Raw genomic sequence first — 20,420 nt, 5'->3', positions numbered from 1 at the left:
ATGTTAAAGTCCCCAAATCTGCACTAAACCTAATGTTTTGTGCTTAAAGGAAAACGAAATACAATTATTTATTTAGCCTTTCAGTGTTTTCCATTCAGCTTTCATGGAGTACAATTTGAATTTTATCAAAAATGCAAATATTGATAGTTTTGACCCTGCAATTCCACTTCTATAAATCTCTCTTTGAAACACTTCTACAAGTATGCAAAAACATAAATTATAACATATATAACATAAGTTAAATGAACTGTGGCATATTCAAACCAGGGAGTACTATGCAGCCATTAAAAGGGATGTCACAGCTCTATATTGTACTGGCATGGAAAGCTGCCCATGATAAATTAAAAAGCTAGTTGAACAGCATGCATGGAATTATCCCATTTTTATAACACAAAATGCCGTATATTCATATATATATGCTTACAAATAAGTAAAAATATCTGAAAGATAGGCACCAAACTTTTAATAGTGGTTACTTCTCATCAGTAGGATTTAGGAGCTTTTACTTTTTATTTTAATATGCTTCTGCATTAGTTCCATATTTTGTAATCATCACACATTACTTGTATAATAATAAGCAAAAAGAAAAGGAGAGAAACCAAACCACTAATGAAAATAATCTGTCTGATCCATAAAAGGATAAGGAGAGATAAGTCTAGTCCAAGCAACCCTATAGGAATAACTCAAATAGAAAGTTTTACCCTCCCTTTGCTGGCAAAACTTACCATAGGAACACAAGGCTACCTGGAGAACTCTTGCATGGTCTGGGAATTCTTGACAGCACAGATAATTACAGAGATGAATCAAGACCTTCTGTTCTTCTTGCCATTTTTTACAATCTAGACTCAGCCTAAATGTCTTCTAAATACACAGTAAGCTTTCATTTCACTCAGTGAGATCTCTGAGTGTCTAGAAATGCTAGTGTGGTCTTTGGTCTCATGTTTTCCTACTGCCCCCTGGCCGTTGTCTCAGCCTTCTTGGCTACTCTGTCTTCTTTCCTTAGACTTGGACCAGGGTATCCCCAGTGCAGCCTCAGCCTTCTCCTGTCCAGTCTTCTGAGTGAGCTTATCCACTCAACAGGCTCACATCACCAACTTACGCGCACTGATGACCACATCTGTGATTTCTAATCCAGGTGGGCCCAGATACCTCTCCTGGGATCCAGACCTGTTTTCAGCTGCCAAATAGACATTACTGCTTATCTATTCGATGACAAAAAACACTGTTCCCCAAATGGAGCTGGTTAGCTTCTTCTCAAACCTATTCTCTGTCCTATATTTTCTTTTCTAGTCAATTGTCCTCCCAGTCACTGAAACCAGAAACCAGTCAGTCTTCTTCCTCATCCTACCATATCTAGCAGTCACGAGGTCTTTCTGACCTTCAGTAGCTCCTAAGTCTGGCCCCGGATTCATTCTCACTTTGTACCTCAGCTCAGTCCTCATCATTTCTTGTTGGGACAGCTACAAAATTCTCTGCAGTAATTTCTCTGTCTTGTGCCTTAACCTCTGCATCTTTACCTAACTCACCCTCCTTAGCACTGCCAGAAAGACCATAAGCCTTTAACAAGATCCCATGATTTTACTGTTAAAACCTTTCCAAAGCTTACCCTGGGCTTCAGTAGGAAGTCCCAACTCCATGGTGTGGGGTAAGTATCCTCCAGGATCTCCTGTGCTCTGCCAGGTGCCCCTGCTGTTTCCATGTGACCCTGGGTGTCTCAGCCTGTGCTGTTCACGGAGGCTGAGTGCTCAGCCTCTCCCTTGTCTGTCTGGCCTACTCCAGGTCATCTTCAATTTCAGCTCATTCTGTTTTAGTTCCCCATTACCACTGTAACAAATTATCACTTAGCAGTTTAAGACAACATAAGTTTATTCTCTTCCAGTTCTGGAGGTCAAAAGTCTGAAATCAGTCTCACTGAGCTGAAGCCAAGGTGTCGGCCAGGCTGGTGCCTTCTAGACTCTCCAGGGGAGAGTCCATTTCCTTGCCTTGTTTGCCTCTCGTGGCTTCCTTCACTCCTTGGCTGGTGGCCCCTTCTTCCATCTTGAAAGCAATCACTCCGATCCCTGCTTCCTGCATCACGTCTTTCTAATTCCTCCTGCCTCTCTCTTACAAGGATGCTTATGATGACATTGTCTCTATCTGGGTAATCCAGGATAATCTCCCCATCTCAACATCCTGAACTTCATGCAAAGTCCCTTTTGCCCTATAAGGTCACATTGATAGGTTCTGGTGATTCATACATGGATATATTCGGGGGCCAGTATTCAGCGTACTGCAGCTTCCCTGTCTAACTGAATGGCTCAGTGAGGAAACTCTTTTTACTCCCCAAAAACTCACTAACTGCTTGGTCTCTATTAGTCCCTGGAGTCCCTGACACTTATTTATGAAGTTTTTCCTTATTTTTTTACCCTTCTTGAATAGCAGTATTTCCCTAGACCCTATTCAGCTTTCCCTGATCTCTTTCCCCCAGTGCAGACTGTGCTGCTAAGGCTAGCGGGCATCACGTACTAGGCCTGACAGCTCCTTTGAACAGCACCCCTGCTGACCTTTGGGGAATCCACCCTTCCCTCCTTTTGTTTCATGTGGTCAGAGTAGGGGGCTAATGCACCAGGGCCTGGAGGGGGCGTACGACACAGGCCTGCTGGATCAGAGCTCTGCACCGCTCTGGTGTTACACAGTATCCTGGCTTGAGAATGAAACAAGATGTGAGTTGGGACGATGACAGCCCTACCTTGGGAATTTTGCTGGATTTACTAGACAAAAATTCTCTACTTGATAGATGCCCAGGCTGGCAGGATATGGGCCTGGAGCAGCTGCTGATCATCTTTGTTCCCATGTGGGGACAGCCTTTCTGAGGATGAGCCAAGAGAGGGGAACGAGGGGCCGGGAGATGAAAATGTATTCCTGCCGCTGCGGTTGAAGTCCCCGCGGGGGACAGTCATGCCTCACGTCACCATGACCTCCGGAACCTCTCAGTTCTGTGAGCCCCAGATCCCTCTGCCCTTTTGCTTTCTTGTTGCCTAGGGCAGTTTGAATTAGGTTTCTCTAACATGAAACCAAACAAGAGCTGAATAATACAATGCCAGCCAGAGAAAATAGCTCCTTAATCAATAAATGCACAGGCTCTTCTCTCATGGGGCCATATGTTGGTCAAGACTGCTCCTCGTGTGCCTTATCTATACGGAGATTCAGAGCTACACGAAAGAATGTTTGTACACAAACCCCAGAGCACTGGGACTTTTGCCGGGAAGGAAGAAGGCAGCAGGAGGGAAAGAAATGCCAGCCTCAGTCTGGTCTCAGAAGAGAAGTCCTTAAGTTTAATTTGAAACACTGGCACTGATTATATTCACCCAATGCCAATCACTACAAACCCAGATGGTCCTAGGCTGTTTCGCCGTAGTGTAGCAGGAAGCACCTCAAAAGCCTACAGGAGTGGGTGCTGCCTGGCAATCCATAGAGAGTGCCTCAGAAAAGACAAGAAGAGCGTAAAAGCTCAGTTTCTCCCGCGGACAAGGGCCTTCCACAATGGTATCAGTGGCTTCGACAACAGCTGGCAGAAGCACCATTGTGTATTTTATTCCTGAACCGGACATCATAAAAGTGACTTACAACTTGTTTATTACAAATGCTTAAAACAAAGACCAACTGCACAGGAGCCATGAGAACATGACTTGGCCCTAAAGCTGCCCAATCAAGAGTGATGGCTCAATGTGTCAATTATAGATTTTAAAAAATGAGGAAACTTTTTACTCACCAGAAAGTCACTAACTGCTTGGTCTCCATTAGTCCCCTGAGTCCCTGAACATAAACAAAAATAATGGCTCACTCTGAGGACAAGGCTGTCATCTCAAAAACAAAAAAAAAAAAAAGAAAAAGAAAAAGAAATAACAAATGATAATAGCTAATTCAGGATCCTCAATGAGCACCTCTAAATGGGAAAAAAGAAGATTTAAGAGAATGCTATATACTTTTAATAAAAAGAAATCAGCACATCAAAAAAAAAAAAAACCCAAAACATTTTTATAGGCTCTTAATCTCACATACAATAGGCTGCAAATTCCTGCAAGTAAATCTCAATATAAGTAAGAAAAGATAAGAAACAGAAAGGATAAAGAAATATATACAGCAACAGACTTTATCCCCTAAGTATCTAAAGTTTTCCTTCCACATGCCTGTGAAAGCACATGCCACGGGGCTGACCCTGCCCTGGCCCCACACATCAGCTCCCACACAGGGAACACGAGGATTGCAGATACAGATGGAGCAAAGCAAGAAGAGGGAAAGGCAAAGGTAGCCACAATGCAAGTGATGATTATCACTCCAGTGTAACTGGAAGGAGGTGAATAGAAAACATGAATGATGTAATCAGAAAATATAGATTCTGATGCCATTTGTAAGACGAATTGAATGGGAACATTTCAAGGTAGGATTTGTAGGGATTGGATAGAATGAAGAAAAGATACATTATCTCGATAAGAATATACCAGATAAAAGAGAAACCTGGATGAGTTATAAACTAAAGAGAGAGAGAGAGAGAGCGCACAAGCAAACTCAGGAGAGTTAGATGCAAGGACTAGAGGAAAGGAAATCAGTTTTCAGCTGCCAATAGTGATTTTTTAAGTATTAAGAGGAATATCTGATATTGAGGCAGTAGAGTTAACAGGAGAAACAGTCTGAATATTGGGCTATATTGGGAAGGTGGATTTTAACCTATTTAAGGTTTGTTCCATTTCAACACCCATGTACTGCATGCATGAAGGCAGAAATTGCAGCTGGGAATTTAAGGGAGAATAGGGAGGTTTCTGCACTCAAATAGAGGCCTAGAAAAATTAGGCCTCCATTAGAAGCCTAATTATTACCTGGATAAGACTAAGGGATAATAAATTCCGAAGACTGTTATGAAAAGGTAAGGATAGAAGAGTGAACAAGTCATTTTTGAAATATATATATATATGTGTAAAAGCTTCATAAATTCACCCCTAAGCCCAGTAAATTCACTGATCGATTCATTATTCAGCACAAATAACCCATAAAGCACTGCCCTAGTGAAAGACAGAGGTATGAGCAGTAATGGAAGTTATACTTTTGGGGGAGATACTTATCACAAGCATTTATAAACACCAGGTGCTGGGTTGCAGTTGCTTCTGTGTATGTTACCTCACCTGACACTTGTCCAAACTCTGTGGGTATTATTGGTATTACTGGTTCGCAAATGAAGCAACTGAAGGTATAGAGTTTGTAACATATCTGCCTTTACAAGTACATGGCTGAACCTGCAACTTCTGGCCCTACTTAGCCTGCATTTCACTACACTGCAGTGGCTTCAGTGAGTCCTGAGAAGTAACGAGTTCTACTGCCTGCCTGCTCACGTGCCCACAGAAGCACAATGGATCCGAGTAGAGTCTGATTCCATCTGAAGGAAAGAAGCAAGGGGCAGGGGTGAGAAATCTTAGAAGAGAGTGGGAGTGTTGGGGAGAGGGCAGGAAGGCAGTGACTAAGAGACCAGGAAATGGCTTAAACCATTTGTTTTCAAATGCTGGGGGCCAGCGAATCCCAACATCCTTTCCATCCCTGGCCCCAACCTTTCTCCCTCTGATGCTTCCTCCATACTATGTGGAACTCCTTCTTCCTTTGGTAAAATACCTCCATCCCCTACCTTTGTCCTCAATCTCTCTCAGAGCAGTTTTCTCAAATGGTTGCCACTGGTGCTTTTCCTCCACATCCAACCATGTCCTGGTCAGGAGGTCTCCTTCAAACTCTCAAATACCCCACTAGAACATTAGGCCCCACATGTGTGTAAAGCACCTTTCCTTTGAGGTTCCAAGGTTCTTGCTGGCTAATCAAACACTATTCCTACAGCATGGTTACTGCCCCTCACACCCCCCAGGTGCGGTCTTCCCCTTTACCCTCGGGTCCTGACACTGGCAATCCCCAATGCATGACTCATCCAGCATCCCAGCTTTCAGTCCTTTGACACCTGCAGTCCAAGAGGCAACTTGAATAAAGACTTTGGGTAAACAAAACTACATTTAGGTATAACCTTACATATCATAATTGTGAGAGGAAAGTTATATGCTGATGGAGAACTTATGGGAGAATTAGCAATATATACATAGAAAACTGGGCAAACAAAAACCAAGGCAGCTATTAAACCTGGGGAAAACAAAAGTCAGTAGTTTTGTTTTCTCAGAGCCATTCTTCCTGGAGCCCTCAATTCTCCATTTCATTCTAGACTGGTCATTTCCAGGGCTGTGGCATGGCTGTCATTTCAGTCACATCATCATTCTGGGAAATTCCTTTGCTTTTTTCCTACTTCAGGTTCCTATGCCTTCCTCTTTCTTGGTCTGCTTCCTTACTTTGGTAGAACACATTTTTTTTTGTTTCTGGAGGAAGGTATACATGAGGTAAATTATCTGACAGCTTCCAAAGCTGAGGATTTCTCCATCCAATTGGTTGCTTGGCTCAGTATGGAATTTTAACACGGCACATGGCAGTCATTTCCCCCAGAAATGCTAAGGCATTTCTCTTTTAGCTTCCAGGGTTGCTATTGATAAGCCTACTGATGCTATTCTAAATCTCAGCCTTTTGTGTGTGATCTATTTGATCTCTTGGGAAGCTCTTGGTCCCTTCTCCTTTTCCCCAGCATTGTAAAATTGCATGCTGTGGATCTTTTTGTATCCATTATGCTGGACACTTAGTGGGCCCTTTTAATCTGTAAACTCTCATTCTGCAGTTCTGGGAAATTTTCTTGACATGTTGCTTCATAATTTCCTCTCCTCTGATTTCTCTGTTATTTTTATGGAACTCCTAATATTTGTCTTCCATATATGTGTATACACATATATATGTAGATATGTGTCTTATTATACATCTTATTTCTCTATATAATCTCCAACCTATAGACGAATGTTTCTCTTTGGATATCTCCCATGCACATCACACTCCGTATGTCCAAAATTGAACTCAATGTCACCTAGCAAAACCTCTTTTCATTCTTAGCTTCCCTAACTCGGTAAATGTGCTTTTTTGCCCAAGCCAGAAATAATGACCTTGTCTTCATCTCCTCCCTCTCTCCTTTATGCTCAATAAAATGCCAAATCTTCTGAAATAGACATCTTGTGTCTCTCTTAAATCTAGTCTTTTTTTTCTCATAGTCACTGCAACTTCGTAATTCACACCAGTGCCATGCCTCCTGTAGGGAGAGCTCTGCAGCAGCCTCCTACCTCTTCATCACTCCTGTTAGCTCTGCTCCCTCCACTCCAACACAACCTTCACACCTCAGCCTGCTGCTCTAATGCTCTGGGGCCACAGCTTTACTACATTATGGGTTGAATGCCTTCTCACCTGTCCATATTCCCCATTAGACAATACACTTCACGAGCATTGCCCACTCAGTAAATATATGTAAATAAATGAGTTGGTTATTATTACTAACTAATCACATTCTTCCCCCGTGCAAAATAAAATCAACCTTGAGATTAGGTGAATTCCTGACATTTTGAAACAGCTTTTTATTTTATCTTTCTTGTTTCTTCCTAGTTCCTCTCTCTCCCCACATAATAAACAGGCATGTTGTAAATGATTAATGAGAAATCCCTGCACATACTGCTTGAAACAAAATGAGTAAAGCTCTGAATATGATGGATTTGTAGGAAGAAAATAATCCAGTTCTCTTGGGGAATCAGGACTTTGCATGATCTATTAGGTACTGACAGCATGTGAATAAGTAGCTAGTGGTAATAAATACTTCGCATTTTTAAAACTACACAGGTAGATGTTTGAATTTTATCCACTGTGGCAGTTTGCATTAAGCCAAAATAAAAGAAATGATCTGGATTATTTGTCTCTTTCTATCCAATAATTTACTTTCACATTAATTCAAAAGCACAATAAAATTGTGCCCTGTTTAAAGCTAACATTCTCCCCATATAAATTTAAAAATCCCTAACATGGTCTATTTAGTATTAAGTGTCCTCATGTTACATCCTGTACTTTTACTTGAAAGCCTGCCTCATCTTTTTAAAAATTTTCGGAGCTATCATTTTCTTGAAAGAGCCCAAGCATCCCTTTATTCATTCATTTATCATATATTTATTGGCTGACTGCACTGTACTTGATACGGTGTTAGCTGTTGGAGATTTCAAAGTGGAAAGACAGAATCCTCAGCTCTAGGAATTCACCAATTAGTGGGACGTGTAAATAAGTAATGACAAGATAATGTAGCAAGCACCAGCCCAGAGGTTTGGGCAAAGATTTCTCTCTGGGAGTGTGGAGGAGGAGCCAGGTAAGGCTTCACCGAAGAAGGTTATATTTGAGCTGAGACGTGAAGTATACGAGACTTTCAAGAGGGCAAGGGCACTGCAGAGCAGTGGGGTTGGAAGGATGTGGGGGCAGTCATCACATGCAAAGGTACCAGGGGTGAAGGGACAGCAGGTCAGGGAGAGCAGGGTGGGGAATGAGGCTGGAGGTTTGTTTTTGAGCCCAGCCTACATTGTCTGTAGCCCTCTATGATGTCCCACTTCGCTAGACCAAGGCAAATATTCTTACTAAGTTTCCCTCCAGTGAAACTCCAATTGGAAGGCTAAATAAGAAGGCTGAATTGGAAGGCTAAATAAGTTTCCCCTGAAACTCCAGTTGGAGGCTAAATAAGACTACCTTTGATTAGATAGTAATTGTACAATTTTTTGCTTTTTTATAAATGGAAAACTTTGTGATTGAAGTTGCCACTGAATGGAAACAATGACTAATAAACAAATAGAAAGTAAACAGTAAGTTAAACTGTCTTTGGTTTCTATTGCTTATGGTTTAAACTAAGTTATCTGCCTAGGATGGCTGATTGAGACTCAGCCATCCAAGATACATAAGTATTAAAATAAGTTACTTCCTTTCTTATAAAAGGACACATATTCATTAGAGAGAAGTACAAAAAATACACTTTTTCTTCATTTGCATCATATTCTCAACCAGCCAAAACCATTTAAATGCATTATTTCAAACCAAATTATACATATTCATTCACATATTTGTCTTAATCAACTACTATAATACAGTTTTAAACATTTTTATTACAAAATACAATACTTAAGACGCATCTGTGCCGTTTAACACATAATTATAAAGCAAACATCCATGCAATTGTTACCCAGGTGAGGAGTGGGAATAGAAGATCACTGGCAGCCAGAGGGATGCCAGGTCTCAACCCCGCCTTCCCCATTCAAGGAAACAACTGTCAAGATGTCTGTAGTGATCATGTCTTGCTTTTCCTCATAGTTTTACCACTTCACCTGTGGCTGTAACAACATCCTGAAGTCTGTTTACAAACTTGACATGGATGAAACCATACTGTCTGGATTCTGAGGTCTTGCAATTTCTACTACACATTGTACTTGTAATTTTCATCCACATGTAGCCCCAGTTCATCACAATTTGCATTGACAAATAATGATCCATTGTGTGCATACATCCCAATAGATTCATTTATTCTAACATCAATGAAAGTTTGAGTTGCTCCCACTTCTAGTTTTTGGCCATTATGAACAATGCTGCTTTGAACAGGCTTGTCCATGTCTCTAGATACACATGTGTATGAATTTCTCATATATCTATGAGCAGAAACCCTAAATTATGGCACACATGGAAGTTTACTAGATAACACTAAATTATTTCCCAAAGTGGCTGTGTCTATTTCTCCTTTCCCACCAGCACTGTATGAGAGTTGCCCATGTACATCTTCACCAATATTTAAAAGGTCAGATTTTTAAAATGTCACCCTTCTAATGGATATACACCTCACTGTGATTTGAATTGCATTCTTCTGATTACTGATTATGTTCAGCACTATTTAAATATGTTTATTGGCTATTTGATTTTTTTACTTTTGTGGAGTGTTGACCAAATCTTTTTGTTCCTTTTTGTCTGCCTTTTTGTGCACTCACTTGTAAGGGTTGCAATATGTAACCTTTTTTAAAGATTTATCATCTTGCATAATATTCATCTACACTATTTTTTCCAAGTGTAAACTAAATACTAACTTAGTTGTTTAAATAATTCACAATAGAGACAGTAGCCACTAAAAAGCAGAAGTGGTAATTACGAATATCAATTATTTTCAAGTTGGAGGTGGAATTTGGTAAAAGACACAATGAAGAGGTTGTTCAGCATATGATTAAGGGCCCAGACATTCAGCTTTACTGTGTCCTTAGCTGTGTGACCTGAGGCAGATTACTTGAACTCTCTGAGCATTTGTTTCTTCCTGTGTAAAATGGGTGACAACAGTAGCTACTCCATAAGGTTATTGTGAGAACAAAATGGGACTGTGGATTAAGAGTGCTTAGCATAAAATTAACACAACCAAACTCATGGAGATAAAGAACAGAATGAAGGTTACCAGAGGCTGGGAAGGGTACTGGGGTTGCAGGGAATTGGGGATGATTAATGGATACAAAAATACAGTTAGATAGAATAAACAGGATCTAGTATTTGATAGGACAACAGGGTGACTACTGTCAACAATAATTTTTTGTATATTTAAAAATAATGGAAAGAGGATAACTGAATTGTTTGTAACACAAAGAAAGGATAAATGCTTGAGGAGATGGAGACCTCATTTACCCTGATGTGACTATTGCACATTGTATGCCTGTATCAAAACATGTCATGTACCCCATAAATATATACACCTACTATGTACACACAAAAATTAAAAATAAGTGCTTAGCATAATGCCAGGCCCTTATTAAGCATGCAAAATGATAGTTCTTAGCAATATTATTATAAATATTTATTTAGAACCTACTATATGGTCTGAATGTTTGTGTCACTCAGAAATTCACATGTTGAAATCTAAATTTTTTTACACAACAAATGTTCATATTATTATTTTGTTCTTCAGGTTCAGGAGTACATATGCAGGATGTGCAGGTTAGTTACACAGGTAAACGTATGCCATGGTGGTTTGCTGCACAGACCATCCCATCACCTAGGTATTAAGCCCAGCAGCCATTAGCTATTCTTCCTGATGCTCTCCCTCCCCCCACCATCCACCCCACAGGCCCCAGTGTGTGTTGTTCCCATCATGTATCCATGTGTACTCATCATTCAGCACCTACTTATAAGTGACAGCATGTGGTGTTTGGTTTTCTGTTCTTGCATTAGTTTTCTGAGGATAATGGCTTCCATCTCCATCTGTGTCCCTGCAAAGGACATGATCTCTTTCCTTTTTATGGCTGCATAGTATTCCACGGTGTATATATATGCACCACATTTTCTTTATCCAGTCTATCATTGATGGGCATTTGGGTTGATTCCATGTCTTTGCTATTGTGAATGGTGCTGCAATAAACATACACGTGCATGTATCTTTATAATAGAATGATTTATATTCCTTTGGGTATATATATAATAATGGGATTGCTGGGTCAAATGGTATTTCTGCCTCTAGGTCTTTGAGGAATTGCCGCACTGTCTTCCACAATGGTTGAACTAATTTACCCTCCCACCCAACCCTCCAATACATTTACCTATGTATGTAAAAGTGTTCCTTTGTCTCCACAACCTCACCAGCATCTGTTTTGTTTTAACTTTGTAATAGTAGCCATTTTCACTGGCATAAGATGGTATCTTACTGTGGTTTTGATTTGCATATCTCTAATGATCAGTGATGTTGAGGTTTTTTTCATATGTTTGTTGGCTACATGTATGTCTTCTTTTGAGAAGTGTCTGTTCATGTTCTTCGCTCACTTTTTAATGGGGTTGTTTGTTTCTTACAAATTTGTTCAAGTTCCTTGTAGACTCTGGATATTAGACCTTTGTCAGATGGATAGATTGCAAGAATTTTCTCCCAATCTGTAGGTTGTTTGTTCACTCTGATGATGGTTTCTTTTGCTGTACAGAAGCTCTTTTTAATTAGATCTCATTTGTCAATTTTTGCTTTAGTTGCAATTGCTTTTGGTGTTTTCATTATGAAATCTTTGCCTGTGCCTATGTCCTGAATGGCATTGCCTAGATTTTCTTCTAAAGTTTTTATAGTTTTGAGTTTTACATTTAAGTCTTTAATCCATCTTGAGTTAATACTATATATGGTGAAAGGAAGGGGTCTATTTTCATTTTTCTGCATATCGCTAGACAGCACTCCCAGCACCATTTATTAAATAGGGAATCCTTTCCCCATTGCTCATTTTTGTAAAGTTTGTTGAAGATCAGATGGTTGGTGAAGATGCTGGTGGATTCCACAACGTACTCAGTGCCAGCATCACCCCATTTGATTTTGGAGGGGTCTCGCTCCTGGAAGATGGTGATGAGATTGCCAGTGATGACAAGCTTCCCGTTTTCAGCCTTGACAGTGCCATGGAATTTGCCATCGGTAGAACCATACTGGAACATGTACACTATGTAGTTGAGGTCAATGAAGGGGTCATTGATAGCCACAATATCCACTTTAGCAGAGTTAAAAGCAGCCCTGGTGACCAGACGCCCAACAAGACCAAATCTGTCGACTCTGGCCTTCACCTTCACCATAATGTCTCAGGGATGCAGCTGGCAATGCAAGAGAAGATGCGGCTGTCTGTCAAAGAGGAGGAGCAGAGAGCCGACCATTTTCATGATATTGATTCTTTCTATCCATGAGCCTGGAATGTTTTTCCATTTGTTTGTGTCCTCTGATTTCCTTGAGCAGTGGTTTGTAGTTTTCCTTGAAGAGGTCCTTCACTTGCCTTGTTGGCTGTATTTCTAGGCGTTTTATTCTTTTTGTAGCAACTGTGAATGGGAGTTCATTCATAATTTGGCTCTTTGCTTTCCTGTTGTTGGTGTATAGGAATGCTAGCAATTTTTGCAGATTGATTTTATATCCTGAGACTTTGCTGAAGTTGCTTATCAGCTTAGAAAACTTTTGGGCTGAGATGAGGGGGTTTTCCAGATATATGATCATGTCACCTACAAAACAAAGATAATTTGACTTCATCTCTTCCTATTTGAATAACCTTTATTTCTTCCTCTTGCCTGATTGCCCTGGCTAGAACTTCCAATACTATGTTGAATAGGAGTGGTGAGAGAGGGCATCCCTGTCTTGTGCCAGTTTTCAAGAAGAATGCTTCTAACTTTTGCTTATTCAGTAGGATATTGACTGTGGGTTTGTCATATATGGTTCTTATTATTTTGAGGTATGTTCCTTCAATACCTAGTTTATTGAGAGTTTTTAACATGAAGGAATGTTGAAGTTTATTAAAGGTCTTTTCTGAATGCATTAGGGATATCAAGAGGTTTTTATCTTTAGTTCCACTGATGTGATGAATCACATTTATTGATTTGCATGTGTTGAACCAACCTTGCATCCTGGGATGAAGCCAGCTTGATCATGGTGGATAAGCTTCTTGATGTGCTGCTGGATTTAGTTTGCCAGTATTTTATTGAGGATTTTTGCATCAATATTCATCAAGGATACTGGCCTGAAGTTTTCTTTTTTTTTGTTGTTATCTCTGCCAGGTTTTGGTATCAGGATAATGCTGGCCTCATAGAATGAGTTAGGAAGGAGTCCCTCCTCTTCAATTTTTTGAAATAGTTTCAGTAGAAATGGTATCAGTTCTTCTTTCTACCTCTAGTAGAATTTAGCTGTGACTCCATCTGGTCATGGGCTTTTTTAGGGTGGTAGGCTATTTATTACTGCCTCAATTTCAGAACTTGTTATTGGTCTATTCAGGGATTCAATTTCTTCCTAGTTCAGTCTTGGGAGGGTGTATGCACCCAGGAATTTATTCATTTTTTCTAGATTTTCTAGTTTATGTGCCTAGAGATATTTATAGTATTCTCTGATAGTCGTTTGTATTTCTGTAGGGTCAGTGGTAATATTCCCCTTTTCATTTCTGATTGTTTACTTGATTCTTCTCTCTTTTCTTCTTTATTAGTCTAGCCAGCAGCCTTTTTATTACTTTTTTTTCACAGAACTAGCTTCTGGATTTGTTGATTTTTTTAACAGGTTTTTCCATGTCTGTGTCTCCTTCAGTTCTGCTCTGATCTTGGTTATTTCTTGTCTTCTGCTAGCTTTGGGGTCTGTTTGCTTTTGGTTCTCTACTTCTATTATTTGAGATGTTAGGTTGTTAACTTACAATCTTTCTCTAGCTTTTTGACATGGACATTCAGTGCTATAAATTTCCCTCTTAATACTGCTTTAGTTGCAACCCAGAGATTCTGGTACATTGCCTCTTTGTTCTCATTAGTTTCAAAGAACTTCTTGATTTCTGCCTTAATTTCATTTTTACCCAAGAGTCTTTCAGAAACAGGTTGTCCAATTTCCATGTAATTTTTAAGTTTTAAGTGAGTTTCTTAATCTTGAATTCTAGTTTGATTGTGCTGTAGTCTGAAAGACTGTTATGATTTGGTTTTTTTTTACATTTGCTGAGCAGTGTTTTACTTCTGATTATGTGATCAGTTTTAGAGTAAGTGCCATGTGGTGATGAGAAGAATGTATATTCTGTTGTTTTTGAGTGGACGGTTCTGTAGATACCTATCAAGTCCACTTGATTCAGAGCTGAGTTCAGATCCTGAATTTCTTTGTTAATTTTCTATCGTGATAATCTGTCTAATATTGTCAGTGGGGTGTTAATGTCTCCCACTATTATTCTGTGGGAGTTTAAGTCCCTTAGCAGGTCTCTAAGAACTTGCTTTATGAATCTGCATGCTTATGTATTGGGTGCATATATATTTAGAATAGTTAGCTCTTCTTGTTGAATTAAACCCTTTACCATTATGTAACGCCCTTCATCTTTTTTTATCTTTGTTGGTTTATAGTCTGTTTTGTCAGAAACTAGGATTACCACCTCTGCTCTTTTTCTTTTCTCCATTAGTGCAGTAAAATTTCCTCCATCCCTTTATTTTGAGCCTATGTGTGTCTTTTCATGTGAGATGGGTCTCTTGAAAACAGCATACTGATGGGTTTTAGCTCTTTATCCAGCTTGCCATTCTGTGCCTTTCAGTGAGGGCAGTTAGCATGTTTACATTTTAGATTAGTATTGTTATGTGTAAATTTGCTCCTGTCATCATGATGCTAGTTGGTTATTTTTCAAAGTTTTTTTTATGTGGTTGCTTCATAGTGTCCCTGCTCTGTGTACTTCAGTGTGTTTTTGTAGTGGCTGGTATTGGTTTTTCCTTTCCATATTTTGTGCCTCCTTCGGGAGCTCTTGCAAGGCAGGCCTGGTGGTGATGAATTCCCTAAGCATTTGCTTGTCTGTAAAGGATCTTAGTTCTCCTTCACCTATGAAACTTAGTTTGGCCAGATCTGAAATTCTGGGTTGGAAATTCTTTTCTTTAAGAATGTTGAATACTGGCCTCCAATCTCTTTTGGCTTGTAGATTTTCTACTGAGAAGTCTACTGTTAGTCTGATGGGTTTCCCTTTGTAGGTGACCTGGCCTTTCTTTCTGGCTGCCCTTAACATTTTTTCTTTAATTTAATCTTGGAGAATCTGATGATTCTGTGTCTTGGGGTTGATCTTCTCATGGAGTATCTTACTGGGATTCTCTGCATTTCCTGAATTTGAATGTTGGCATGTCTTGCTAGGCTGGGGAAATTCTCCTGGATGATATCCTGCAGTATGTTTTCCAACTTGGTTCCATTCTCCCCATCTTTTTCAGGTACCCCAATCAGTCATAGGTTTGCTCTCTTTACATAATCTCGTATTTTTCAGGTTTTGTTCATTGCTTTTCATTCTTTTTTCTCTATTCTTGTCTGTCTGTCTTATTTGAGAAAGATAATCTTCAAGCACTGAGATTCTTTCCTCCTCTTTGTCCATTCTGCTGTGATTGCATTGTGAATTTGTCGTGTTGTGTTTTTCAGCTCCATCAGGCCAATTATGTTCCTCTTTAAACTGGCTATTCTATTCTAGCTCCAGTATTATCATGATTCTTAGCTTCTCTGCATTGGGTTACAACATGCTCCTTTAGCTCAGCTAAGTTTGTTATTACCCACCTTCTGAAGCCTACTTCTGTCAATTCAGCCATCTTAGCCTCAGCCCAGTTCTGTGTCCTTGCTGCAGAAGTGCTGCAGTTATTTGGAGAAGAGGCACTCTGGCTTTTCGAGTTTTCAGCATTTTTGCATTGATTCTTTCTCACTTTGTGGGCGTATCTACCTTTGATCTTTGAGGTTGCTGACCTTTGAATGAGGTTTTTGTGGGGTCTTTTTTGATGTTGTTGTTTTCTGTTTATTTGTTTTTATTTTATCAGTCAGGCCATTCTACTGTAGGGCTGCTATGGTTTTCTGGGGATCTGCTCCAGACCTTAGTTGCTTCAGTTTCTCCCATACGTGGTTATCACCCGTGAAGAGCACAAAACGGCAAAGATGGCAGCCAGCTCCTTCCTCTGGAAGCTCCATCCCAGGGGGCTACTGACCTACTGCCAGCCTGCATGTACCTGTAGGAGGTGGCTAGAGACCCCAGTTGGGAAGGCTCACCCAGTCAGGAGGAATGGTATCAGGGATCCACCCAAAGAAGCAGTTTGGCTGCTGTCTGGTAGAGCAAGTGTGCTGCATTGGGGGGACCCTTCCTCATCCGGACTGCCTGTATTCTCCAAAGCCAGCAGGCTGGCATAGCTGAGTCAACTGAACCACAGAGATGGTGGCTGCCTCCTCCCCCAGGAACTCGAATCCATCTCAGGGAGACTCCAACGCAGTGCTGGGCTGACTGGGACTCTAAGCTAATGATTCTTAACTTGTGAGGTGCCATGGAAATGGTGCCCACAGAATGACACTGCTTGGCACCATGGATTCAGCTCCCTTCCTAGGGATATGTATGGGTGGAATTCCCATCTTCCCAGGGATCCCAGGGCTAGAGTATGTGACACTCCTGGGACTGTGTGCGTGCCTGAGTGGCTGCTCTGCCAAAACTCCACACAGCTCTGTGTATAGACCCAAAGCCCTGAAGGCATGGGCTCACAAGGGGATCTCCTGATCTTTGGGTTGCAAAGACCCATGGGAGAAGCATGGTTTTCCAGGTGGGGTTGCACAGTCACTCACTGGTTCCTTTGGCTGGGGGTGGGGGTTCCTTTGGCTCTGTGCCACTTCTGAGTGGGCCATCAGCAGCCCCAGCTTTTCTTCATTCTCTGTGGTTTGTGTTGTTTGCCTCGTCAGTCCCATTGTGAGAACCTGGATATTTCAATTGAAGGTGCTGAATTCACTTGCCCCTTTTCATTCCTCTGAGTGCTGGAGAATGCAGCTGCTTCTAACTGGCCATCTTGGATCCATCTCCGAAATCTAATTTCTAATGTGATGGTATGGAAGGTGGGGCCTTTGGGAGGTGATTAAATCATGAGAGTGAATCCCTCAGGAATGGGATTAGTGCTTTTATAAAACAGGCCCCCAAAAGCTCATTTGCGCCTTCTACCAAGTGAGGACACAGCAAAAAGGCACCAACTATGAGGAATGGTCTCTTACCAGATATTAAATCTTCCCATGCCTTCATCTTGGAATTCCCAGCCATAATTATTAGAAATAAATGTTTATTGTTTATAAGTCACCCAGTTCATGGTATTTTATTAAAGCAGCCTGAACAGACTAAGATAAAACCTATGGATTATAAGCACTGTGCTCGTGTATCCAGTCATTAACGAATGAAGTTGGTGTTATTTTCCTTTTTCCAATGAGGAATTCAAGGATCAGAGAAGTTAAATAATCGAATCAGGGTCACACAGCAATCAGTGGTAATCTCGGTCTAACTTCAAAGCTCATTCTTTGTTTCCCATGCCATCCAAATTCTGTGACAGAAACTAACAATTCACACTGTAGATTATTAATAAAGTTGTTCCATTCCTTTGAATGCAAATCATGTAGAGACAGAAATATGTCCAACGTGGCTTTTAACCCAAAAATGTGTAGACCACTCTTTAAAAAAGAATCTACAACTTGCCACGTTTTTCCCAGGTTGTAGGCACAAAGCAGTGCATGCTGGCAGCTGGTGGGTTAAAGATGAAAGATGTGAAGGCTCTGCAACGTCAAATAAATATGTCACTCTTCTCCAGTTATCTTATAGAATTGATGACTGGCATTTGTCTCCTTCTTCCAGTGCCTTGATCTTGGATGTTCCAGCCTCCAGAACTGTGAGAAATAAATGTCTGTTGTTTATAAGCCACTCAGTCTTTATTTTTTTTTATAGTGGCTTGAATAGATTAAGATAAAACCTATGGATGATAAGCTCTGTGCTAGTGAATCCAGCCATGGATGAATTAGGTTGCATTCATTTCCTTCTTATTCTTGCATCTTTTACTACACCCCATGAAGAACTACTGTCTTCAAATAATACACCCCATGAAGACTTCACTTCAAACACATCAAATACTACTGTTAGTATTTGGTATTTCTTCAATGTAATATAGCTAGTAGAATATATAAGTCTGAAAAGAAATGGAAAGTTTTAAAACAGTGACACGTAATTAAAAGTTTCATGCTCCTCATACTAAGAAATTGGGCCATATGATGGTAGCAATTTGCATAAGAATGCATTTATAGTACAGTAGGCAGATTTCTGAAACATACAAATGTTGAAAATCACAATGGAAAACTCAGCTCCAAAAGACCATTTGCATTAATTACTGTTAGACAAGCTCCCATAGCTCCTCAAGGCTGACAAGCAGAGTGGGCAAAATACCAGGTGTGTAACCTTTTAAATACAATATGTGTATATATTCTTAAATGAAAATTAGGATTTTAGTGTCCTACTTTTGAAGAGCCTCCAGAAAAGGTTTCAGACCAGCCTACAGGGGGCTTAATATTAAGGTGGGTCACAAGAGTGTTATAAATTCTCTTCTGGCACCATAGGTATGTCCTGTAATGTCTTCTAAATTATCTAAAATTACCTAAAATGTTATTCTTGCTATTGTTTTGATGAAAGCATTTAAAAGGCACAGCAGAGAAAGATAAATGGAGCTTTTCCCTTACTTGGATTCTTCTGTGACATTTCAATGATAATAGCTAAATAGCACCCTGAGCCACCTAATTTGTAATAGAGGATGAGGTTACTAGGGTTTTAAAATCAAGTGCCCCCCCCAAATTCAAATTGTTCCAATGAATTTTACTGGACTGCCCAGTAAAATTACAGACTAATTAAACTGCTGTGAATTTTCTGTGCAATTTTTTTTCATGCTGTCTTTAGACCATTTCACAGCTTGCAAGTTTCTCCAGAGAGAGCTTGGAAAAAAATGGGGGAGCATATATTTTCAAATTTACAAGATATCTAATTGTTAGCAGCCCTAGTTCAAGATTTCAAGGGGAGCAAGGCTTGAGAAACCTCTAGCTTTACAAAGAAACAACTCATGTCATTAACCTGAATGGAATGCAGTTCCCCATCATCACCGGCCACTTCTATGGAAGCTTTCGGTCTCTGTCAGCATGTTTTCTGTGCACTATGTTATGTCTCTGCACCATATGGCCTTGTTGGACACTCATTTCCCTTTCACAGCACTTAGCATAAACGTAATTCAATAATTAGGTGTGTAAGTAGAAGTTTCATGTTGCTCTCTCCTGTGACCCCAATCAGCTCCACAGGGACAAGGACTGTGTCTATCTTATTCACCATGATTTCCCCAGGTATCTAACAAAGCGTTCAGCTTGAAGAGGGTATGCAATCAATATATGTTGAACAAATGGAGGCCCATCCAAATGTTCACCAATCCTTAGTCCCAGGATGTCTGAGAGTTGACTTTGGTGTCACAGCCTGTGATTCCCAGTGTTTCCTGGCTTTCCTTCTTCTGGCCAGAAAGAACAGCAGACAGACCATCTAAGACATGCACTCATGTGGCTCTCCAAATGACGAAGTAGACAGCTCCTTTAACCAGAAATTGTATACGTCATCTCCATTATATTTTCCTGTCTCTCTGATCTCATGCAGAGAAATGGAGCTCATATTTATTATCTTTATTATTCTCCCACAAAGATTCTTTTAAATGCTTCTATTCTCCTACAAACTCTTCTATCTCCTACAAACTCTTTTATCTACAAACTAATTGCTGGTTCCCTGTTGGCTTCATAATGACAAATAGGTTGACACTGTGACAGCAATCTAGACTCAGCCTTGAGGGGACCACAGTCAGCACAGAGCAATAACAGCATCTTCACTGAAGATACTAGTGCAGCCTAATTGCTTTGACCTTGCCTCTTCTGGTCTCAAATCTGGGAGATTCCTGAACACTCCCAAGTCAACAAGAGCTTGTGAGGCGCCATGATTCTTTCATTACCAGAAAATAACATGCTTTTAGAGTTATTTACATTAAAGGAATGCATATCATAAGACACAGTAAGAATAAGCTCACAAATTACCTAGGACCACAATTCCAGTAGCAATCAAGTGGCCCTATTTCTTACTTTGTTTTTTCCTAAAGCTGAATATTTTATTTTAGCAAGGTCTTCCTCATTTTCTTCACTTAAGATGTGCGCAGAAAGAGAAAATGAT

The 20,420-nt window shown here is 40.2% G+C and overlaps 2 protein-coding genes across 8 annotated transcripts in view; both read right to left on the bottom strand.

Moving 5' to 3' along the window:
* The window catches only part of MTUS2 (microtubule associated scaffold protein 2), a 729,967-nt gene that overhangs the window by 181,503 nt on the left and 528,044 nt on the right, over positions 1-20,420 (bottom strand). The gene's annotated exons all lie outside the window — the stretch shown is intronic.
* On the bottom strand, positions 11,562-12,513 carry LOC134732681 (glyceraldehyde-3-phosphate dehydrogenase-like). The gene has a single exon (XM_063619318.1). The coding sequence runs from the start codon at positions 12,511-12,513 to the stop codon at positions 12,040-12,042; it is 474 nt and encodes a 157-aa protein (XP_063475388.1). The 3' UTR covers positions 11,562-12,039.

Source organism: Symphalangus syndactylus, chromosome 15 (genome assembly GCF_028878055.3).
Source record: "Symphalangus syndactylus isolate Jambi chromosome 15, NHGRI_mSymSyn1-v2.1_pri, whole genome shotgun sequence".
Classification (NCBI taxonomy): Eukaryota; Metazoa; Chordata; class Mammalia; order Primates; family Hylobatidae; genus Symphalangus; species Symphalangus syndactylus.
The sequence above is the reverse complement of the archived record's forward strand: the minus strand, read 5'-3'. Positions and strand labels throughout refer to the sequence as shown.